Source organism: Salvelinus alpinus, chromosome 37 (assembly GCF_045679555.1).
Source record: "Salvelinus alpinus chromosome 37, SLU_Salpinus.1, whole genome shotgun sequence".
NCBI classification, from domain to species: domain Eukaryota; kingdom Metazoa; phylum Chordata; class Actinopteri; order Salmoniformes; family Salmonidae; genus Salvelinus; species Salvelinus alpinus.
Window position 1 is genome coordinate 1,123,005 of NC_092122.1, and position 24,456 is coordinate 1,147,460.

Consider the following 24,456-nt stretch of genomic DNA (forward strand, 5'->3'; position numbering starts at 1 on the left):
AAGTCATTTAGCAGACGCTCTTATCCAGAGCGACTTACAAGTTGGTGCATTCACCTTATGATGTCCAGTGGAACAACCACTTTACAATAGTGCATCTAACTCTAAGGGGGGGGGGGGGGTTAGAAGGATTACTTTATCCTATCCTAGGTATTCCTTAAAGAGGTGGGGTTTCAGGTGTCTCCGGAAGGTGGTGATTGATTCCGCTGACCTGGTGTCGTGGGGGACGCCAGGTCTCTCACTTGGCTCTGTCTGTTCAGGCCAGGCAGGCCAGGGGAACAGCCCAGGGAACAGGTCTGGGGCTCTGGATGTGGAAACTGGGGCCTGGTGCAACAGAGCAAGGTGACGCCAGACACTACAGAGAGCCTGTTGTTAGGCACTGGGGATAGCAGGGTTATATCCCAAATGGTCCCGTATTCCCTATATAGTGCACTACTTTTGCACAGGGCTTTTGTCAAAAGTACTGTACAACAGGGAACAGGGTGCAATTTGGGACGCAGACCAGGGAGCGCTGGTGGCATAGCTGTGTGTGGTGGGAGCCACTATATCTGGTTCTAGTTAGGAACTCTTTCAGTGGACCCGGGTTGAATTTCATTGTTGTTACCTATGAATAGTCACTTCACCCCCACTTACATGTACAGACTACCTCAACCAGCCTGTACCCCTGCACACTGACTCGGTACCGGTGCCCCCTTTATATAGCCTTGTTATTGTTATTCTTATTGTGTTACTTTTTATTATTACTTTTTATTTTAGCCTACTTGGTAAATGTTTTGTTCTTCTTGAACTGCACTGTTGGTTAAGGGCTTGTAAAGTAAGCATTTCACGGTAAAGTCTACACTTGTTGTATTCGACGCATGTGGCAAATAAAGTTTTATTTGATAACAAGCGGCAGGCGTGAACGCAGCACACACACAGGTGCAGGGAGGAATGACTCATATAGACACACACACATGCACAAGAACACTCTGTTTTCTCTCCCTCTCTCCTTCTCCCTCTCTACCATCTCCACCCACGAACTACGTATATGGTCACATTCTGCGAGCAGTGTGAGCTACAGGGGAGGCAGAGAGGGGAGGCAGAAAGGGCAGGCAGGGGTAGGTGGGAAAGGGGCAGAAAGCTGGGTCTTTGACTAACTTCCTCTCTCACAAAATTCATTTTGAAAGATACATTTTACTCTAAGTTTGAAAATTGGCCTGAAATGTTAGTGCTGCTTTGTTACATAATGTCCATTCTGATTCCGAATGCATCCATCTGGCCTCCAGTGTGTTGGTGTGTGTGTGTGTGTGTGTGTGTGTGTGTGTGTGTGTGTGTGTGTGTGTGTGTGTGTGTGTGTGTGTGTGTGTGTGTGTTCCTTTTGGCTTGGATGCAAGTGTGTGTGTGTGGGCAAGAGCCGGATGGAGAGAGTGGGAAGTAAAAGAAAGCACCATTCAGTTCCACATTCAGTAACACACAGACAGAGAGCCATAGTGTTCCACCAGCACCGGCTGCAATGACACACTCATTGTTGAATCCATGCAGAGCCAGAAACAAACTAAATCTTGGCCAAGCAAACAAGCACAAATGCCATAAACAATGATATACATATCTATGATCAAGCTGACTGCTTATTGGCCACACGGACATTCCATTCAGGCATTTCTCTACAGATGATTGGAGGTAGTAAAAGTATTATGACCACCGTGATGCATGCTGAGGTCAGAGTGCAGGAAAAGGCTATGAGGACGTTGTGAAAACACTCACGCTGCCTCCCCAATATGCTCAACATCTTCGCTATTTCATTCACCGCTGACCAATTGCTGAGCCCTTTTCCAAGTTGTCAAACAGACCATTGAGAAGGGTTTAGTTTAGGCAATAACATGTAACCACACAAAGGAGAAGAGGGAATGGAGTAGGCATGTGGAAAGGAAAAGCACTTGTTGACCGGACTGGAGGGAGGGGAGAGAGGGAGGGATAGAGGGGGGAGCGGCTGGATGGCTTGTTCTTCTCCTACGAATTAGGCCTGTGTACACAGATAGCAGCGGTAGGTAAGGCTTGTCCTGTCTCTCCTCTGAGGATTGTAGACTCACAGGGCCCACCTCCTCCTCTTCTACCACTTTACTACTGGCTGGACACGATACACAGGCCAGGCACAGAACCATCCTACTCAGGTAGAGGAGATGAGAGGATGAAAGGAGGAGAAGGGGAAAGGAGAAGGTGAGAGGGGAAGAGGGGGAAATATAGGCATAAAAGAAGAGCAAAGGGGAGAGGAGGATAGGGGGAAATGAAATTAGGAGGGAACAGGGAGGAAAGGGTAAGAGGAGAGCGGTGGAGGGGAGAGAAGGACAGGAGGAGAGATGTGGGGAGGGGGAAAGAATGTTATCCCTGGGGGCAAAGATATGGACTGATACAGGTGTCTGAATGGGAGCTCAGCAGGGAGAAAATGAAGGGGTGTTGGTGACACACATCTCCCATTCGATCCTAGACACGGGTCAGTTTAGCATTTTTTTCTCTAATGGTTTTGGTTATTAAGCTGATCCTAGATCTTTGCCTAGAGGCAAATTCTACCTTGAGCGTTCCAAACGGGAAGCTCCCTCGTCGCTTACGTAAGAGCAGCTAGATCAATGGCTATAAGCTGGGCCACAAACCAAAGTGTTTGGTCCTGAAGCAAAAATCCCAACATAAAAAAACAACAATTCTGACAGTCTGACTAGGAAATGGTCCTTAAAGCGGCAATCAGCAGTTGAAACGATAACAAAGTGCCCTCCCCACCACAGTTTTGTTCGACGCTGAGGGATAGGGCTGGAGAAATGTAACCACTCTTAAATTCACAGAGCTATGGCTGCAGGGACTGATCACCCATGATATCAAAATATAGTTTTAACCAGTTTGGAGTAAAACAAGCTTATATTTAGGGTTCTGATGAGGTACGAACATTTTACGTAGCTCAAAAAGTTATTATCTTCAAAAATCAATGGGTACATATCAGTGGAGGCTGCTGAGGGGAGGACGGCTCATAATAATGGCTGGAACTGAGTATTATGGCTGGAATGGAGTGAATGGAATGGTAACACGTGTTTGATACCACTCCATTGACTTCATTCCAGCCATTATTATGAGTGGTCCTCCTCTCAGCAGCCTCCACTGGTACATATCATTAATTTATAAATAAATACAAATTATGTAATGACTGCAGATTGCCCCTTTAAGACCACTGCGGTCTACGGCTGGTTATAAATTGTTAATGTGCCCAGATTATATTAGTGACACTGACGTTTAACTCACTGGGTTACAGTATGTTTGTGTAAACAACTTTGCCACCTAGTGGAGAATAGGCACTTGAACAGGATCAATGCCAGCGTCAAATTAGTCCCGTCCACCAGCCGGATACTGTATCTCGCTGTCGAGAGTAATTAGCCTGGGCACAAGGTTAGGATCAAATAGCCTTGGAGAGAGAGAGAGTATAAGGATGATACTCAGATTAGCAATAGGATGACATGTTTAAACAAGTGTGCCCAAAAGAGCTGCTGATATATGCCCCGAATTGCTGACCTGTTAGAAGGCAGCTAGCTGACCCAGCATTGCTCCCTGCCTCCCTCTCTACCCGGCAGGAATGGGACTGCAGAGTCATCACTGTCTTTCTCTCTCTCTGCCCCCTAACCCACCCAACCCCACTCCAGTACACACATGCAACACACATGCGCATAAACACGTGTACAGTACATGCTCATAAAATGTGATTATTTTGTACATCACTTTCATTACAGCTGCTGATTAATTTGCAATGACAATACACCAACATGCATGGTGACATAGCAGTATGAAAAGTACCTTGAACTCTTGAAGTACTCTTCTGAAGGGAGTGGTAAGGTACACATGACATGGTGGAGTGGCTATACTACTATGTGACTAACAGCAACACAATACAAACCTACATACTATTTTCACAGGATTGCATGACAGTGAGTTGTCATAAACACAGTCCTTTGAAATCTCATTCAAATCTCATTTTGGGATTTCCGTTTCATCTTCTTTAAAAAAATGTAAACAGTCAAACGGTATGTGCTTTAAGTTAAGTAACATCCAGTAGTACATCAAGGTGGTCAGAATGACGATTGTGTGTGAATTACTCCGCTAAACCCTCTTATTCTCAATCTCACTCAGGGTCACTGTGGAGATAAAACCGAACCAGATGATATTGATATTGGTCAGGAAATGAAAGAGAAGGGATAACGCAGAAGCAAAAGGCTAAGTCCCAAATGGCACCCTATTCCCTATGTAGTGCACCCACTTTTGACCAGAGCCCCAAGTAATGCACTATATAGGGAATAGGATGCCATTTGGGACACATACACAAGATCTGGATCACTATAAAGCCTGTTTTAATAAGCAGCATAAGAACTGGTACCTGCTTTGAAACTGTTGTGGCAGTGGCTTTCTGTGATGTGGTGGTTGGGGTTATTACAAACAGGCTTTACACAAAAGTCAAGACTAATTTCCCTTCTTTTACAGTCTCAATATTACGAAGTGATGCAATAAACAAAAAAAGTATAAAATAAAAAGGCCTAACACGGTATGATTAAAGAATGTTGTCATGGCATAATTTAGATCATAACATGATAACACTGATGATTCAATGTTATAATTTGATGGCTCGATGTTATGCTGACTAAACATTATGATTGCATCCGACACACCATTCCATAAAGTAGAGGTGAGATTTTGCCCAAATGCCTAAAACAGACTGATGACCAGTCTCGAGAAAATACTTAAAACATTTTGTACAAATGTCTGAAAGATACTGAAGGCCACAAAGAAGCTCATCAAACACCCTCCTAGTGCCTCATGGACTGGACACATCATCTCATCTCACACAGCTTCCTTGTTCCTGCTCCTCCATGTTTGTTTACATCTCCCATCATCATAAACATGGCCCAGACACCACGCCAACACTTCGACCAACCAATGCAGTCGACCAACCAATGCAGTCGTTTCCACCTCTAGCTCTCGTCTAGAGGTGGAAACCAGACAAAGCCTTCCTGAGAGATCAAAGTCAAAGTACTTTCATTCCTGATGTGTGTGTGTGTGTGTTAGAGATCAGAGGTGACACACACGCAAACATGTAAGGGAGTGTGTGTACACACACACACACACACACACACACACACACACACACACACACACACACACACACACACACACACACACACACACACACACACACGCTGAGATCAGAGAGAGGGGCAACATCAATCCATCTGACCATTCTGTCCACAGAGTCTCTCAGTAGCGTTGCGCAGCAGAAGTGTGTGTGCCAACGCCACTCCCTCCAGTCTCCTAAGAAAAATGCTGCTGTCTGCCTCTGACTCAGGTCTGGGCTCACATCTGCATCAGACTGCAGCAGACAGCACTGGTTACATTCAGACTTACTCCTAGGAGCAGAGCACAAGTCTCAAATCACTTTCTATTCCCTGCATAGCGCAATACTTTTCATCAGCGTAATACATCCTATAGTGCACTACTAATGACCAAAGTAAGCAGCTGTGAAAAAAGTGAAAAGATTATGGATATTCGTCATAGTTATCACCTTAATTTAGCTAGAAGGGAGGGTGAGTGACTCATAATGGGGTCATGATGGAAAGGCAGAAGGGTTAGTAGTCCACTGAAGGCTGTGCTCAGCTGCTCGTGGGTGTAAAATCATAACACAAAGCTCCTTGTATCTCAACACTAGGGGTCAGCCATGTTACAGAGGTAAGGACATTAATTCACATCACACAATACAATTTCCCAGCAAGCAGCTCCTCTACTCTGCCTCAGGCCACAAAACAGGCCCCAGCTGGTTTCTCCTCTACTAAGACTCAGGGTCCGTCCCAAAGGCACCCTATTTCCTATGTAGTGCATTATTTTTGACCAGCGCCAATAGGGCAGCGGTGCACTATATAGGGCATAGGGCGCAATTTGGAACACTGACTTGGACACATCCAAGGCTTCTGACTGTATCCATTATCCAACTGTGTCTGCAGGGCTTTAAATTTGTCCAGGCTTTCTTGATGGACGGCGGTTTCCAGCTGTGTGTAGAAAAAGCAGACCTGACCACATCAGAAGAGTACAGAGGAAAGAAGTGAGCCACATCACAGGCAGCAGCCTGAGCGAAAGCACATGGTGCAACTGCTTCACTTCTCTGCAGCGATCCGAACCCCAAACCACAGCTGGAGGAGGGGTGAGAGGAGTGGGAAGGACAGGGCACAGGGTTTGATGCCAAAGAGAGAGAAAAGGGGGGAAACGAGTATCCTGCATTGCACTTCCGTGACCCATCATTGACACTACTTCGATGGACACACTGCCATCAGAGAAGTGAGTTCAGATTATAGCATGACATTCATTAAGGTCAGCCCCATCCAAAACTCCACAACCAAAGAGTCATCATCATGCCCAACCAGCTGGTCAGCCTAGTCTCAGACAATTTAATAAGGGGTGATGACACCAGATGCATGTAAAGGTATCAATGGATGACCCCTGTCTTACTTGAACTCATTTCTGAATAAAAATACAAAAATTTTCAGCATCTCCATCTCATTATACCTTGGGAAGTCAGTCTGTACTCCCTGTCCTTGTGGTCACCCTGAGTACAACCAGACCATGTGAACCACAGCTGGCCTTTACTGGCAGCACACAACCACAACAGAGAGGTGGATGAGAGCCTAGCAACCCTTCAACCAACACACACACACACACTTGTGGACTTCTGAGGCCATTTGACAGGTCAGGCAGGGATCTACTCCACAAAAGGGTTAGAATGCAGGCTAATAAGAACATCTGAATGGAGCGTACTAGTTCCTTTTGAAGTGCCTGGTTCTGGGAAAGTCAGCTGCAAAGACATCCATGTCAATCTTCACAGTATTGTTGTTTCCGATCTTGAGAGACAGAGCGAGAAATGCTGGAAGATCAAAGTTGAAGGACTACTCACGGCATCACTAAGTATCCACAGCAACCTGTAGTGACACGAATGCATACTTTCTTCACTGACTGCAATACACTGTTCGAGTAGTGGAGTGTTGCAAGTGGAGCTTTCCTTGTATTTCCGAGCAATATTAGGGCATCATCTGTACACTACTCATCTATACAATCCTGAATTACATTTATATAGCATATGTAGGGAGATCTTGGCCAATCTAATTTTGCAATGCTGACATAACATCTTGCATCTGGGTACAAAAAAACAAAACCATTATGCACACAGACAGGGAATATCATTGAGGTTTCTTGTAAACTCAAATCTCATCTCACTTTTGGCACACATTTTGGTTTTGAGCAGATGAAACACTGGAAAAGTACCACAGACAGAGGAAATGTGGGCAATAAGCAGTGTGTGTATGGGGGGGGCTTTTTTTGTGTGGAAAGCACCAGCCAGGACAGGTTTCAACTGGCTCCTCATCCAGCTCTAAGGCTGCAAAAACAGTCATAACAACTTACGTCATTCCTTAGGTGGGTGAGAAGCAGGTCAGTGGGATATGCGGCCTTTGATCAGGAGCAGATAACAGTTGATTTGATGATTTAGGATCAGGTTCATACTAAAACATACATTTCACTAGTTCATCCACAAGTCATGGTCTTCAATCTTTTCAATTGCCTAACCCTAAAATAAAAGCACATTTGATCCATTTCATCTCAAACAAAACAAAAACAGTACGTTTCATTCTGCCGATTCATTTAACTAACAGCTGATTTGAGATTTATTCTATGTGGTTAGGGTGCCACTGTGTTCAATTTTGAAAACTACAACAACAGTATTTGAATTGCATTGACTGCCCCCAAGAGGATGTTTTAGGCACTGCTAATTCAGACAGATCCATAATCAGACCTATGCGCGCCATCATTTCTGTTCTCAAAAACTGAATTTGAATTACGTTAAAATCCTGCATGAAAATAAAAACCAGACAGTAATAGACAACACTTGTTCAGTTAACCACAGCAAAAACAAGAACCAGAGTACTTGGGGGTTGAACCTTTATTTTCTCAGCCATTCTGTTGGCTATCCATCCATAATCCACAGGTATAAAAGTCTGTAAAGAGTGCAGTATGCATGTCAAGTGTTCAATAACTGCCATGTCGTTATTTAAAAGTAGTGGCCTCAAGATATTTTGATGCTGTGAGCTATAGGGGTGTAGTCTCACAGGTCACACCCATCTAATACATTTACTCCAAATGCTCTTCCTGGTTTGTTCCGATTGGTTCTTTTCCTGAGGTCAAAGGTCCACGTGCTCTTCTGGACGTTTCACTGTTTCAGACGCCTCCACATTCTCCTCTGAAGGTAACAAAGACAAAACCACAAGCACTTGAAAATAACTGACCAGCGCTGAAAGTCCCACACCCCTCAACTCATGTACTGTACAAGGCAACACAATATCCTTTCGGTGTTAATTTTGTCTTTATGTATAGTGTATGCTGCAAAAGGAATGACCTCATTTTGGACATAGAATTTGAGAAAAACTTCAAACACATACTTGCTTGATCATGCACTGATGTGAAATACAGTGTCAACCAAGAGAACCAAGAGTCATCTGATACAACTGCACCTGCAGTATTTCATAGAGAGTATACTGTTACTGTAGTAGTAACTACAGTGTACTTAACCTACCAAGTCAGAGTGATTTGATTTGGATTTAATTTAATTCATGGTTGTGGTCAACATGACTTATTATGCAGAATGCAGTTACATAAAACAATAATTCAATAACACAAGATAACTAACTACACTCAATTAAAGTGTATTGTCATGTATAAAATGCATTTTAAAATCATCAAATCAACTAGTCAAGACTGTTATTATTGATTACCTGGCTCGGGTATTTTGACACAGACTCCCTCCTGTTCCTCGTACCTGCTGGCACAGATACAGATGTAGCTTCCTTTGTTGTTCACACACTCCTGGTTCTCCGCAGTACACACGGCGTCAGGCTGCTCACACTCATTCACATCTAAACAGAGAACAGATCAACCATCAAATTGGTTTTCAGCACTGTCTGATGACTCAATTTCTGCCAATTATTAAAATTTTGTACATTTATTGAAAGTATTAACTTTCCTCGGTGTACTAATTTCATGACTCTATAACCAAGAATGTATTCAAAATAGCTTCTGAAGTTTTATAATTGTATGTTCGGTAATGGGAAAATATGGTCATTGTTTTCAATTTCCTGAAAAATTTGCTTTGGAGATGAGGTTCAGACAGAGACGTTTTATAAAGCCCTTTTACATCAGCAGTTGGCAAAGTATTTGTATAGTAACAAACAGCACCATCCTCAGTGAATTTCATAAAAAAGTGAAACATTAAAAACAACCTTTTTACATAAAACTATACAAAATATAATCACGTCACCAAATAATTGATTAAAACACACTGTTTTGAAATGAAGGTCTACAGTAGCCCCAACAGCACTCTGTAGGCTAGCACGATGGTGTAGCCGGAGGTCAGCTAGTTTCCGTCCTCCTCTGAGTACACGGACTTCAATACAAAACTTAGGAGGCTCATGGTTCTAGACCCATTCCAAAGACTTGCACAGTAATGTCGGCAACTTCCAGAGGACGTCCTCCAACCTATCGGAGCTCTTGCAGCATGAACTGACATGTCCATCCAATCCAATGTAGCATACGCTACAGCTAGCTAGCACTGCATAAAAAGTGGTGAGTAGTTGACTCAAAGATAGAAAGACAATAGTTCAACAGTTTTGAACAAATGAATTTCTTGAAAAATGAAGGAGAAACAAGAGAGCTAGCTATATATAGTTGTATTTCTTTCATTTTCCCTTTGCTGGCGAATGCAGCTAGCTAGTTTAGCCTACACTGAAACAGAGAGGGATGCTATGTTAATTAGCTAGCTATGGCTATCCAACAGTGGAACTCTTCCAAGTCAAGGTAAGCTTTAAGTTTTATTAATTTAATGCCACCAGGACCCGCTGGTGCAACTGCTGAACTGCATGATTGTAGCAGATTTACTAATGTGTTGGCAATGACATTTGCTAATATGGTGACAACAATGTAGGCTGTGTGTAGCGGTTATGATATGAAGGTGCTGCTTGGAAAGTTTGTCTTCCGCCTGGTCACAGACAGCTGATGTGTTTTGCACTGAAGTCCACAAGTGAAAAAGTGAAGAGGAGAGTACGTAGACGCGAGAAGGAATTATACAAAGCGCAAAATGATCATGCTGTTCGTATGTGGCTGCTATGAAAGTGCTATGTGCTAAGTGCTATGAAAGTATCCATTCCGGCAATTCTGTTGAAAAACATTTCAAACGGAAGCGAACGGAATGGGGATAAATATACCTGAATTTGTCAAAAAGAAACTCTTGTTTGCTAAATTTGAGTATTATGTAGTAGCCTAAACCTATCGATGTTACATTGGGCTGGGTGAATAAAATATGAATGACAGTCATCCAATACGCTGTAATAGAAATAAGGCCATGCTCATAAAACAAATAATCGTCCTCCCTCATTTTAAACGTCACAGACCGTCAAGGAGTTACGAGCATGTCATTAAGCATTCAACAACATCCATGTCATTCCCATTTCATTAAAAGATGCAATATGTTACTTTTTGGGTGACCCGACCAAATTCACATAGAAATGTGAGTTGCAGATCTGTCATTCTCATTGGAAGCAAGTCTATGAAGCGGTAGATCTGTTCCATGTGTGTTATTTCTATGCTTCCTGTTTTTAAATATTTTACTTTCGGTCTTGTACACCAGCTTCAAACAGCTGAAAATACAATATTTTTGGTTATGGAAAAGATATTTCACAGCAGTTTAAATGGTACAACGATTCTCTACACTATACTTGCCCGTCATGTCACAAACTGAAATTAGGCAAACAAATAGAATTTCAGCAACCAGGCAATGGCGGAGCGATTTTTGCATAGTGCATCTTTAAAGCATAAAAAGTATATTTAAGCAAAGTATCTGACTGTTAAAACATGGATCTAGATTTAGCATGTAGAGAAATGTAGGGATAGCATTGCGAGTGGTAATGTACTGTATCGTCCTGCCTTTAAGGTAGTGTCCAGACTATGGACATACCTCCATTGTGGACGAGTTACTCTATGTCCAAGACTATTGCCTCTCTGTTACTGGCCAACAGGGTACACAGGCTGGACAACTGATGGTGGCAACATCAGGGAGGGAAAGAAGGAAGGATAAAATAATGAATAAAATTACAAAGAAGTGATGAAGGGAGGGAGAGAGGAAAGAAAGATACTTCAGGGCCATACTGTAAGGTGAGATGTCCTAGCTCCATGTGTGGGTAACTGCATATGTGGAATGTGACAAAGTGGGCGTTGCGTGAAAGAAAAATGGGCAGATTGGTTGCGACTCAAGACTTTTGCGTGGCTGCTCCCTTGTATGTTAGGAAAAGTAACATGGCACGTTAGGAGAATGAGGTTTAGGTTAGGAAAGGGGTTAGGCTTAGCTAAAATGCTACAAGGAAGCAGCAAGCAAGCGGTTACTTTTCGATACACCTCGTGTTGATCCTCCCACTTGTTTTGCAAAGCCCACTTTCAGACACACTCCACGTACGCAGTTACCCATGACTCCATACCTGCGCAGGTGCCCTCTGTGTCCTGGTACCCAGGAGCACAGCTCTGGCACTTATCAGGCCCTGCCTCAGTACAGCCTGAACACACCTTGTCACAGCCTGCCAGAGAGGAGAACACAGAGGTCAAATGTTAATACTTGTTTAAAGTTTAGTACAAATATCTTAGTCAGTATACATATTTATATTTTCAGTCCCTAATACAATAGCTGTATGCATCCAACAACATAGTAAATATGGTCCTCTCACTAAATAGTAAACCAGCTTTACAGTACCTTTACAGGAGAATGAGCCATCTGTGTTCAGACAGTACTGATCCTCTTTGCAGAGAGGAGGGTCGTTCAAGCACTCGTTCACATCTAGTGTCACACAATGAGAAGCAACAGGAAGAGTGAATTTGATCTTGATGTCAAATTCATGACAGGGAAAGTACTTATTATGCCACGGAAAAGTATAAAAATGTCTCTCTCACCAAGACAGGCCCCCTCGTCATCCTCCCCCCAGCCAGTCTTGCACTTCTCACAGTCCTCATTGGTTAGACCAGTACAGGTCTTGCAGGAGGAATGGCACTCTGTAGTGTATGGGATTGAGTGGGAAAGGTGGTCTGAGATGCATGCCCTGCTCCAAATACACCCCTAGCCTGTCCCCTAGGCACATTGCTTAGATCTGAAAGGAATGGATTTGTGTAAACCATTGTTAAAAAATAACATGCAAACATAATAAACCAAGTACCTGTGCATAGTGAAAATGTGTGGTTCCTAATTTCATTGAAGTATCCGTCGATGCAATCCAGACAGAACTCCCCCTTGTAACCATGGTCACAGTCGCACCTGCCATTACCCCCTCGTGTTCCATCACCATCACACACACCGTTGCCATGGCAAGGCCTCTCGGAACCCCCCACACAGGCTGTCAGACGGAAACAGATGATTCTCATTCACCCATGGCTGGTTGGTATTAGTCAAATAAATGTGGTGTTGGAGGAGTATGTCTTTACCATTGCAATCAGGGCCAAATGTTCCCTTCAAACAGCACACATTGATGGTATCAATGCAGAACCACTTATACAGATCAGGATGCTTCTTTTGCCTGGATTGGAAGAGTGAGATGTCAAATCACAATACACCATTGACTTGCAGCCTGGAAGTTCAGATATTCCACAAGGACAAATATAGTGATAAGGGGTCATGAAATCTGATGTCAATGGCCTATGCTCCAGGAGAAGTAAAAGGTAAGTAAGTAAGTAAGGGGTTTGGCGCTAATGGGACATGTGCTGCCCTCTTGTTCTAGCTGAGCACTCAGGTCAAGTACTCACCTCTTGAACCACCAGGTCTCAAAGTGGTCCTCATGCTCCTCTACCATGTGGTTACAGTCAAAGCTGCTGCTGTCACACAGATTCTCCAGAATCTCAACTAGGCGGATCTCACTGAGGAGAGGGGGAGGAGGGAAAGGGAAGAGACAGAGAAATCAGCTTCTATTGTGCCACTGGGTCAACAGAGAATACGTGGTCTTGGTCAGCATGACAAATAGGTTTAGCAATCACTGATCAGAGCAAACAGATGTGATAAGCAAAGCAACAGTCCAGCATTAGGAGGAATCGTTTGTGTGATGAGTGGTGTATAGGAATCTTACCTCGTCTCATATTTGGAAAGTGCCCTCTCCTCCCAAGCGGTGTTTCCTCCACCAAAGTTCTGTTTTTTTGTTAGGTCCAATCCCTGTTGGTACAGTAGTGTGAGGATGAAGACTAGTTAACCAGACACAGACTATGGCAGTCATTTGATCAATGGTGAAAATGTACTACAGCACTGGTAATCTGGGTGTAAAGAGCACACATATGTTAGCTAGTTATTTGGTCTGGCTCCCACATTATAAACTGGTCTAACGTTAATTGACTCACTAGTATACTGGTGTTATGATGCTCAGTCATATTACATAGCCTACATCAAGGTCAGAAGAGGAGGGCTTAGTTACAGTAATGCATTTCAAGCACAATACACCATCATTGGTTGCCCACTGGTAAATAAAAGCACATCAATTGATTGTTGTTTGAATCAGACCAATTGATAGTACTGCCCAGCTAGCCAAGGCAAATTATGCTCAGAAGAACATTTCAAACTTACCTTAATGAAGTTATCAGCTATCTGTTTGCAGGTATTACATGAGCTTTTTAAGTCTTTTGCATAGGTGCATTGTGAGAGTAAAATAAAACCTAGGCAAAAAAATAGCCACAATAATTGACGGAACGATAGCATTCTGGCTAACTACAGTAACGTTAGTTGGATAGCAGTTGAATGACTCGAAGTTTCACATCATAGCTAACGTTATACCTTAGCCACTTGCCAGCAAACTTCCTATCCCTAAAAACATGCAGCACAAAGTCCAGCCACATATAAAACAATTCATTGGAAGTTAGCTAGCGTTATCTATGCAAAGCATTCGAAAGAAATATGTACATGCAGGTAGAAAGAAATAGCTACTTTTTCGGGACAGGCTGTTGGTACGGTTGTGGCTTGTCGTGATTTGCCATTTTGCCTATCAATCACTGTAAGTACCAATGATATTCTGCCACGCGCGGGACACCCGTCTTCATTCTACCCACGTGGAAAAAGAAATTAACATTTCCATATTCTTGCGCACGCGTCAACTTCCTATATACTTTCACGTCATGGCAGAGAAGAGGACTGCGTCTGGGAAATCACTGTTGTTTTTACTCATTTCGGTGACTCTATTACATTTGTTTATTTGTCCTTTTACAAAAGTTGAAGAGAGTTTCAACTTACAAGCAGTGCATGATATTCTTTATCACAGACTTGATTTTGAAAAGGTAAGACAGAGCTACGCATACAACAGCCAACTAACGTTAACGGTAGCTAGCTAAAAGTTAGCTAACGTTAATCTTTTTTACACATGCATGGTGCAAATGCTTGTTGACAGTGTTACACTATCTTGTTCATCTCTTGATAACGCGTTCTACAACATTACCTGCCCGTAAGTCATATTGTGCCCACCTAAACAATGACAAATAGTTTAGGCTCCCGGGTGGTCTAAGACCCTGCATCTCAGTACAAAAGGCGTCACTGCAGTACCTGGTTCGAATCCAGGCTGCATCACATCCGGCTGTGGTTGGGAGTCTCATAGGGCAGTGCGCAATTGGCACAGCGTCGTCCGGGTTTGGACGGGGTAGGCCATCATTGTAAATAAGAACCTGTTCTTAACTGACTTGCCTAGTTTAAAAAATATACACTGCTCAAAAAAATAAAGGGAGCACTTAAACAACACAATGTAACTCCAAGTCAATCACACGTCTGTGAAATCAAACTGTCCACTTAGGAAGCAACACTGATTGACAATAAATTTCACATGCTGCTGTGCAAATGGAATAGACAACAGGTGGAAATTATAGGCAATTAGCAAGACACCCCCAATAAAGGAGTGGTTCTGCAGGTGGTGACCACAGACCACTTCTCAGTTCCTATGCTTCCTGGCTGATGTTTTGGTCACTTTTGAATGCTGGTGGTGCTTTCACTCTAGTGGTAGCATGAGACAGAGTCTACAACCCACACAAGTGGCTCAGGTAGTGCAGCTCATCCAGGATGGCACATCAATGCGAGCTGTGGCAAGAAGGTTTGCTGTGTCTGTCAGCGTAGTGTTCAGAGCATGGAGGCGCTACCAGGAGACAGGCCAGTACATCAGGAGACGTGGAGGAGGCCGTAGGAGGGCAACAACCCAGCAGCAGGACCGCTACCTCCGCCTTTGTGCAAGGAGGAGCAGGACGAGCACTGCCAGAGCCCTGCAAATTTTTTATTTATTTATTTATTTAACCTTTATTTAACCAGGTAGGCAAATTGAGAACACGTTCTCATTTACAATTGCGACCTGGCCAAGATAAAGCAAAGCAGTTCGACACATACAACAACACATAGTTACACATGGAGTAAAACAAACATATAGTCAATGATACAGTGAAAAAAAAATAAGTCTATATACAATGTGAGCAAGTGAGGTGAGATAAGGGAGGTGAAGGCAAACAAATATATGTATAAATAGATAAAAATATAAAAAGGCCATGGTGGCGAAGTAAATACAACACAGCAAGTAAAATAAAAACTAAAAACACTGGAATGGTTGGTTTGCAGTGGAAGAAAGCGCAAAGTAGAGACAGAAATAATGGGGTGCAAAGGAGCAAAATAAATAAATAAATACAGTAGGGGAAGAGGTAGTTGTTTGGGCTAAATTATAGATGGGCTATGTACAGGTGCAGTAATCTATGAGCTGCTCTGACAGCTGGTGCTTAAAGCTAGTGAGGGAGATAAGTGTTTCCAGTTTCAGAGATTTTTGTAGTTCGTTCCAGTCATTGGCAGCAGAGAACTGGAAGGAGAGGCGGCCAAAGGAAGAATTGGTTTTGGGGGTGACCAGAGAGATAAACCTGCTGGAGCGCGTGCTACAGGTAGGTGTTGCTATGGTGACCAGCGAGCTGAGATAAGGGGGGACTTTACCTAGCAGGGTCTTGTAGATGACCTGGAACCAGTGGGTTTGGCGACGAGTATGAAGCGAGGGCCAGCCAACGAGAGTGTACAGGTCGCAGTGGTGGGTAGTATATGGGGCTTTGGTGACAAAACGGATGGCACTGTGATAGACTGCATCCAATTTATTGAGTAGGGTTTTGGAGGCTATTTTGTAAATGACATCACCGAAGTCGAGGATTGGTAGGATGGTCAGTTTTACAAGGGTATGTTTGGCAGCATGAGTGAAGGATGCTTTGTTGAGGAATAGGAAGCCAATTCTAGATTTAACTTTGGATTGGAGATGTTTGATGTGAGTCTGGAAGGAGAGTTTACAGTCTAACCAGACACCTAGGTATTTGTAGTTGTCCACATATTCTAAGTCAGAGCCGTCCAGAGTAGTGATGTTGGACAGGCGGGCAGGTGCAGGCAGCGATCGGTTGAAGAGCATGCATTTAGTTTTACTTGTATTTAAGAGCAATTGGAGGCCACGGAAGGAGAGTTGTATGGCATTGAAGCTCGCCTGGAGGGTTGTTAACACAGTGTCCAAAGAAGGGCCAGAAGTATACAGAATAGTGTCGTCTGCGTAGAGGTGGATCAGAGAATCACCAGCAGCAAGAGCGACATCATTGATGTATACAGAGAAGAGAGTCGGTCCAAGAATTGAACCCTGTGGCACCCCCATGGAGACTGCCAGAGGCCCGGACAACAGACCCTCCGATTTGACACACTGAACTCGATCAGAGAAGTAGTTGGTGAACCAGGCGAGGCAATCATTAGAGAAACCAAGGCTGTCGAGTCTGCCGATGAGGATGTGGTGATTGACAGAGTCAAAAGCCTTGGCCAGGTCAATGAATACGGCTGCACAGAATTGTTTCCTATCGATGGCGGTTAAGATATCGTTTATGACCTTGAGCGTGGCTGAGGTGCACCCATGACCAGCTCTGAAACCAGATTGCATAGTGGAGAAGGTATGGTGGGATTCGAAATGGTCGGTAATCTGTTTGTTGACTTGGCTTTCGAAGACCTTAGAAAGGCAGGGTAGGATAGATATAGGTCTGTAGCTGTTAGGGTCAAGAGTGTCCCCCCCTTTGAAGAGGGGGATAACCGCAGCTGCTTTCCAATCTTTGGGAATCTCAGACGACACGAAAGAGAGGTTGAAAAGGCTAGTAATAGGGGTGGCAACAATTTCAGCAGATAGTTTTAGAAAGAAAGGGTCCAGATTATCTAGCCCGGCTGATTTGTAAGGGTCCAGATTTTGCAGCTCTTTTAGAACATCAGCTGACTGTATTTGGGAGAAAGAGAAATGGGGAAGGCTTGGGCGAGTAGCAGAGGGGAGGGCAGTGCTGTTGTCCGGGGTAGGGGTAGCCAGGTGGAAAGCATGGCCAGCCGTAGAAAAATGCTTATTGAAATTCTCAATTATAGTGGATTTGTCGGTGGTGACAGTGTTTCCTATCTTCAGAGCAGTTGGAAGCTGGGAGGAGGTGTTCTTATTCTCCATGGACTTTACAGTGTCCCAGAACTTTTTTGAATTTGTGTTGCAGGAAGCAAATTTCTGCTTGAAAAAGCTAGCCTTGGCTTTTCTAACTGCCTGTGTATACTGGTTTCTAGCTTCCCTGAAAAGTTGCATATCACGGGGGCTGTTCGATGCTAATGCAGAACGCCATAGGATGTTTTTCTGTTGGTTAAGGGCAGTCAGGTCAGGAGAGAACCAAGGGCTATATCTGTTCCTGGTTCTAAATTTCTTGAATGGGGCATGCTTATTCAAGATGGTGAGGAAGGCATTTTAAAAAAATGTCCAGGCATCCTCTACTGACGGGATGAGATCAATATCCTTCCAGGATACCTCGGCCAGGTCGATTAGAAAGGCCTGCTCGCTGAAGTGTTTCAGGGAGCGTTTGACAGTGATGAGTGGAGGTCGTTTGACCGCTGACCCATTACGGATGCAGGCAATGAGGCAGTGATCGCTGAGATCTTGGTTGAAAACAGCAGAGGTGTATTTGGAGGGCAAGTTTGTTAGGATGATATCTATGAGGGTACCCATGTTTACGGAATTGGGGTGGTACCTGGTAGGTTCATTGATAATTTGTGTGAGATTGAGGGCATCAAGCTTAGATTGTAGGGTGGCTGGGGTGTTAAGCATGTTCAAATTTAGGTCGCCTAGCAGCACGAGCTCTGAAGATAGATGGGGGGCAATCAGTTCACATATAGTGTCCAGAGCACAGCTGGGGGCAGAGGGTGGTCTATAGCAGGCGGCAACGGTGAGAGACTTGTTTTTAGAGAGGTGGATTTTTAAAAGTAGAAGTTCAAATTGTTTGGGAACAGACCTGGATAGTAAAACAGAACTCTGCAGGCAATCTTTGCAATAGATTACAACACCGCCCCAAAATGACCTCCAGCAGGCCACAAATGTGCATGTGTCTGCTCAAACGGTCAGAAACAGACTCCATGAGGGTGGTATGAGGGCCCGACGTCCACAGGTGGGGGTTGTGCTTACAGCCCAACACCGTGCAGGACGTTTGGCATTTGCCAGAGAACACCAAGATTGGCAAATTCGCCACTGGCGCCCTGTGCTCTTCACAGATGAAAGCAGGTTCACACTGAGCACATGTGACAGACGTGACGGAGTCTGGAGACGCCGTGGAGAACGTTCTGCTGCCTGCAACATCCTCCAGCATGACCGGTTTGGCGGTGGGTCAGTCATGGTGTGGGGTGGCATTTCTTTGGGGGCCGCACAGCCCTCCATGTGCTCGCCAGAGGTAGCCTGACTGCCATTAGGTACCGAGATGAGATCCTCAGACCCCTTGTGAGACCATATGCTGGTGCGGTTGGCCCTGTGTTCCTCCTAATGCAAGACAATGCTAGACCTCATGTGGCTGGAGTGTGTCACCAGTTCTTGCAAGAGGAAGGCATTGATGCTATGGACTGGCCCGCCCGTTCCCCAGACCTGAATCCAATTGAGCACATCTGGGACATCATGTCTCGCTCCATCCACCAACGCCACGTTGCACTACAGACTGTCCGGGAGTTGGCGGATGCTTTAGTCCAGGTCTGGGAGGAGATCCCTCAGGAGACCATCCGCCACATCATCAGGAGCATGCCCAGGCGTTGTAGGGAGGTCATACAGGCACGTGGAGGTCACACACACTACTGAGCCTCATTTTGACTTGTTTTAAGGACATTACATCAAAGTTGGATCAGCCTGTAGTGTGGTTTTCCACTTTAATTTTGAGTGTGACTCCAAATCCAGACCTCCATGGGTTGATAAATTTGATTTCCATTGATAATTTGTGTGATTTTGTTGTCAGCACATTATGTAAAGAAAAAAGTATTTAATAAGAATATTTCATTCATTCAGATCTAGGATGTGTTATTTTAGTGTTCCCTTTATTTTTTTGAGCAGTGTATTTAAATGCCAGAACTCCATTGCTGATGTTGACAGTATCTTCCCACTGTCTCACCAGTATGACCACCATGAATTCCCTGGTGTGGTGCCACGGACATGCCTTGGTGCTGTGTTCATATCAACAGTATGCTCCCCATTGTTCTACCTGCTGTCACTACTGGAGGCTTCTAAATTCTACACACAACTGATGGGTAAGTCCTGCTGCTATTATATGATATCCATAAACAACAGCAGTGCAATAGAGAAGACCTGGGTCCAATAGAATTTTCACTTTTGGGACTACTCAATTGTTTCCATAGTGCCAGACAAACTAAATCAAGTACAGCTTGACAGGTCTGGTACAAATCAGTCCACTTACTCAAATGTATTGATGTGTACCTTTTTGCTATCCAGTGCGAGGTTGCCTGGGAGTGTGTGTGACATTAGCTCTATGGCGCATGCAGAGGGAGGTTCGGAGGCAGTTCGGGTCGACAGTTGCGGGACTGTTCTGTCTCACCTGCGCCTCACAGTTCCATCTCATGTTCTACAGCACGAGACCCCTCCCCAACGTATTTGCACTGCCAATAGGTAAGAGACACTGATATATATTGAAGACATGACTATAGTATAACAATTTATTGGATGAAAATCTTGATGGAAATACTGTTGGAGAAGCCTCATGTAGGATAAAATCTATAATAAAAATGTCCACCAATGTGTTAAAGGTGCTACAGAAAGGATTTTTCTGTTATGTAGTGGATATTGGATCAAGTGGCCAATGTAAAAATCACTCTGCCATTTCCTGGTTGCTACAATTCTACACTGTTTTCTCAATTTCAGTGAGAAAACAAGCACGGCATATTGTAGGGAATCATTGTACCATTTAAATCAATGTGAAATATATTTTCGATAACAAAAAATAAAATTTGTACAGCTGTTTAAAGCTGGTGGACCAAAACTGAAAGTAAGGCTCAATTGCGAGTCTCCCATGTTACATGAAAATGGGATGCGGTGAGGGGGGAGATTTGTTTTGACTGGAGCCTAGTGCTGTTGCAATTAACCTAGCTTACACATACTGTTGGTGAACAATTCTAGGTGTAGCACCTTTAAAATACACTACATGACCAAAAGTATGTGGACAACTGCTCGTTGAACATCTTTTTCCAAATCATGGGTGTTAAGGAGTTGTTTCCCCCCTTTGCTGCTTTAACAGCCTCCACTCTTCTGGGAAGGCTTTCCACTAGATGTTGGGACATTGCTGTGGGGACTTCCATTCAGCCATAAGAGCATTAGTGAGGTAGGGGACTGATGTTGTGCGACTAGGCCTGGCTCGCAGTTGGTGTTCTAATTCATCCCAAAGTGTTCGATGGGGTTGAGGTCAGGGCTCTGCAGGCCAGTCAAGTTCTTCCACGCCGATCTCGACAAACCATTTCGATATTGATCTCGCTTTGTGCACAGGGGCATTGTCATGCTGAAACAGGAAAGGGCCTTCCCCAAACTGTTGGAAGCACAGAATCATCTAGAATGTCCTTGTATGCTGTAGTGTTAAGAACTCCCTTCATGGGAACTAAGGGGCCTAGCCAGAAACATGAAAAACAGCCCCAGACCATTATTCCTCCTTTACCAAACTTTACAGTTGGCACTATGCATTGGTGCAGGTAGTGTTCTCCTGGCATCCGCCAAACCCAGATTCGTCCGTTGGACTGCCAGATGGTGAAGTATGATTCATCACTCCAAAAATCGCGTTTCCACTGCTCCAGGGTCCAATGGCGGCAAGCTTTACACCAATCCAGCCGACGCTTGGCATTGCACATGGTGATCTTAGGCTTGTGTGCGGCTGCTCGGCCAGGGAAACCCATTTCATGAAGCTCCCGACAAAGTTATTGTGCAGACGTTGCCTCCAGAAGCAGTTTGGAACTCTGTAGTGAGGACAGGCAATTTATTTTTATGTGCTTCAGCACTCGGCGGTCCCGTTCTGTGAGCTTGTGTGGCCTACCACTTCGCTGCTGACCTGTTTGTTGCTCCTAGACGTTTCCACTTCACAATAACAGCACTAACAGTTGACCAGAGCAGTTTAGCAGGGCATAAGTTTGATGAACTAACTTGTTGGAAAGAGGCGTCTTATGACGGTACCACGTTGAAAGTCAGTGAGCTCTTCAGTAAGGCAATTCTACTGCCAATGTTTGTCTATGGAAATGGCTGTGTGCTCGATTTTTATACACCTGTCAGCAACGGTTGTGGCTGAAATGGCTGAATCCACTAATTTAAAGGGGTGTCCATATAATTTTGTGTATATAGTCTATTTTAAGTCCTTTCTTCCAGCAGTTTCTCTGATAATCTTATGCAGTTAAATGGTCTGTTCTGTTTTCTTCCTAGTTCTGTTGGCGTTCACTGCATGGATGGGGCAGAGGTATGGGTCCTTCATCTGTCTCTCTGCGCTCGTCATCATCGTGTTTAGATCAGAACTGTGTCTCTACCTGGGTCTTATGCTGCTCATGTCACTACTGAGCAGGAGGCTGGGGATCCTTCAACTGTTCTACTATGCCATTCCTGCAGGTGCTCTGTCATTAGGTAAATCTGTTATCAGCAACACTAACTATGGTCCTGGATAACTACAGAGTGTGCAGGCTTTTGCTCCAGCCCAGCCCAGCACTAACACAGCTGGCTAGGCTATAGTAGTTAGATGAGTCGGGTGTGCTGTAGCTTGCCTGGAACAAATGCATACATACCCTGTAGTTTTTCAGGATTTGAAGTGTTATAAATATATGTGCTCTTTAGATGAATGTCTAATTTTATCTGCTCTCTTTCAGCTTTGACTGTCTGCATTGACTCATTCTTCTGGAATAAGCTGATTTGGCCCGAGGGCCAGGTACTCTGGTACAACACCATCCTGAACAAGAGCTCCAACTGGGGAATATCCTTCACTTCACTAAATGCTTGTTATAAACCCATAACAACAATGCCCACACAGTCAACTAATTAAATCATGCAACGCAGCTTGACACCTGCTTCTCCTTGATCGATTCTGAGTTAGTATCAACGTTTGTGATAATATTACGAAAGTAATGGGGTCATTTTCCACTCATCACGGAGAGCCCACTTTTGATCTGAAAACAACTTGCTATCTTTCCTTGACTTTCTCCCCCAGTAAACCTCCCCCTTTCTGTGGTACTTCTACTCTGCTCTACCCCGTGCCCTGGGCTGCTCAGTGCTGTTCATCCCCCTAGGCCTGCTGGACAGACGGACGCGCACCCTGCTGCTGCCTACTGTAGGATTTATCCTGCTCTACTCTTTCCTGCCCCATAAGGAGCTACGCTTTATCCTCTACACCTTCCCTGTGCTGAATATAGTGGCTGCACGGGGCTGCTCCTTCATGTAAGGAGAGAGAGGCTGTTATTGGCATGAGTGTTGTCTGCTCAGGGAGGTTTAGTATAATGTTGAAAAAACATGGTTAGTGCTTATTGACATTTTTGGCCTTCAGGATGGAGTCACAGTTCAATTGTCTTTCAGGGGACATACGGTGGGCTTAAGTGTGGACAGAGAAACCACATTATTTAATAATGTTGAACCTTTTAATTCTCGGTCCTACAGCCTGAACAACTACCACAAATCTTGGATGTATAAACTTGGCTCCTTAATCGTGGTTGGCCAGTTGGTGACAAATGCTGCATACTCCAGCATATCTCTGTACGTGTCCCATCACAACTACCCTGGAGGCAGGGGGGTGCAGGTACTACATAAACTAGTACCATCTACATCAGGTAAGAGCAGTGATGTAGTGGAGGGTAAACAATGTTTACACACCTTTCTTACTTTTAGCGAGCGTTTCACCACCTTTTGCGGAAAAATGTATTATGTATAGTAGGGAGCATTAACTTACTTTATCAGTGTTTACCCACTTTTTTTTACCACTATATCCCTTGGTAAGAGGTTATACTTTCTTTTTTTTATCAGACAGTAAGGGAAGTATCATGGTTGCAGAAACACTGATTAAAGGCTGTATGTAATCCATTGTTTCTCCTCAGATGTCTCTGTTCATATTGATGTATTTGCTGCCCAAACTGGAGTGTCACGTTTCTTAGAACTGAACAGAAACTGGAGGTTAGTTTGACTAGGTATTCTATTCTGGAATATAACTGTTTCCAACCTTCTAAAGGCATTCTAAGGATTCAGCTTTGTGTTCTATTGTCAGATATGACAAGAGAGAAGACGTTGGCCCTGGACACCCTGATATGAAGACCTACTCCCATGTTCTGATGGAGGCCAATGCCACTCAGATAGCACTACTCAAAGATTCCCACATGCCTTTGGCCTTCATCCAAGGTTACAGCAACATGTTGTTGAATGCCTTTCGGTTTCCTTTCTTCAGTATAAACCTGGGAGACAAACTGGTGTTGCTAGAAAGAGTACCCGACCCTGAGCGTCCCAGTTGAACTGACAGGGATGTCGTTTTTCAGGATTTAGTTTTTTCTTATGACCAAATTGTAAATAACCAAAACTAAATTGCAGTGTATTGAAAACAGAACACTCAATCACTCTTTTGGGCTATAAGTTGGTTGGAGCCAGGTATTGGTAGGGTACACTGATAGGATCACCTGCTTTATTTTTAATATGTAAATGACTAGAACGTGTCTAGCTTGGCCAACTTAGATCTCCATTCACATGCAAAGAAAGTGTGTGTGTATATAGGCCTTTCATTACTTCAACTGAAAATGATCCATTACAATATACTTATCCAATTTTACTCCACCAAACCAGGTAACTTGTTTACTGTCTAACACTTCCTTCAAACAAAGTGGTCAGATAACCCCAGTTCAATAACTGCCATCCTTCAAAACAGTGCATTTATTTTTCTGAAATAAGTTCAAAGATGTCATTATGCTATTGATCCATTTTAATGTGTGTAGTTTCCTATATGAACAAAACTGCTCGTGAGTTTTGGAATAAAACTGCTCGTGAGTTTTGGAATAAAACTGAAGAGGAAACTTGTCCTGGGTGTTGACTTACAAGG

At 43.9% G+C, this 24,456-nt stretch overlaps 2 protein-coding genes across 7 annotated transcripts; one reads left to right on the top strand and one right to left on the bottom strand.

Moving 5' to 3' along the window:
* Window positions 1–7,966: 7,966 nt before the first annotated feature.
* On the bottom strand, window positions 7,967–14,136 carry creld2 (cysteine-rich with EGF-like domains 2). 5 transcript variants are annotated; one of them, XM_071386542.1, is made up of 11 exons: window positions 13,679–14,062; window positions 13,191–13,273; window positions 12,874–12,984; window positions 12,556–12,647; window positions 12,291–12,467; window positions 12,031–12,129; window positions 11,834–11,917; window positions 11,565–11,660; window positions 8,814–8,954; window positions 8,481–8,552; window positions 7,967–8,281 (listed from the first exon to the last, which is right to left on the bottom strand). In XM_071386542.1, the coding sequence occupies exons 1-11, from the start codon at window positions 13,808–13,810 to the stop codon at window positions 8,223–8,225; spliced, it is 1,146 nt and encodes a 381-aa protein (XP_071242643.1). In that variant the 5' UTR covers window positions 13,811–14,062; the 3' UTR covers window positions 7,967–8,222. The 5 variants fall into 5 exon arrangements, 4 of the variants coding, with proteins under 4 accessions (XP_071242643.1, XP_071242644.1, XP_071242645.1 ...); XR_011673000.1 differs by having other exon boundaries at window positions 8,142–8,281; window positions 8,858–8,954; XM_071386543.1 differs by lacking the exon at window positions 8,481–8,552 and having other exon boundaries at window positions 13,679–14,136.
* Window positions 14,137–14,188: 52 nt separating this feature from the next.
* alg12 (ALG12 alpha-1,6-mannosyltransferase) lies at window positions 14,189–24,434 on the top strand. 2 transcript variants are annotated; one of them, XM_071386541.1, is made up of 9 exons: window positions 14,189–14,382; window positions 19,525–19,657; window positions 19,860–20,033; window positions 21,822–22,016; window positions 22,256–22,358; window positions 22,596–22,820; window positions 23,037–23,206; window positions 23,471–23,546; window positions 23,638–24,434. In XM_071386541.1, exons 1-9 carry the CDS (start codon window positions 14,224–14,226, stop codon window positions 23,876–23,878), a joined length of 1,476 nt encoding a protein of 491 aa, XP_071242642.1. In that variant the 5' UTR covers window positions 14,189–14,223; the 3' UTR covers window positions 23,879–24,434. The 2 variants fall into 2 exon arrangements, with proteins under 2 accessions (XP_071242642.1, XP_071242641.1); XM_071386540.1 differs by lacking the exon at window positions 14,189–14,382 and adding an exon at window positions 15,711–16,005.
* The last annotated feature ends 22 nt before the right edge of the window (window positions 24,435–24,456 follow it).

What these genes read in the sequence shown, in the direction of transcription:
- alg12 (XM_071386540.1), top strand. Translation starts at nt 15,826, where the DNA reads ATGAGCTGCTCTGACAGCTGGTGCTTAAAGCTAGTGAGGGAGATAAGT. An exon ending in TGCAGGTGCTCTGTCATTAG is followed by an intron (nt 22,017 to 22,255) that starts GTAAATCTGTTA and finishes GCTCTCTTTCAG; the next exon opens with CTTTGACTGTCTGCATTGAC. An exon ending in GAACTGAACAGAAACTGGAG is followed by an intron (nt 23,547 to 23,637) that starts GTTAGTTTGACT and finishes TTCTATTGTCAG; the next exon opens with ATATGACAAGAGAGAAGACG.
- creld2 (XM_071386542.1), bottom strand. Translation starts at nt 13,810, where the DNA reads ATGCTATCGTTCCGTCAATTATTGTGGCTATTTTTTTGCCTAGGTTTT. An exon ending in TAGCTGATAACTTCATTAAG is followed by an intron (nt 13,274 to 13,678) that starts GTAAGTTTGAAA and finishes CTGTACCAACAG; the next exon opens with GGATTGGACCTAACAAAAAA. An exon ending in TGACGAGGGGGCCTGTCTTG is followed by an intron (nt 11,918 to 12,030) that starts GTGAGAGAGACA and finishes GTGTGACACTAG; the next exon opens with ATGTGAACGAGTGCTTGAAC.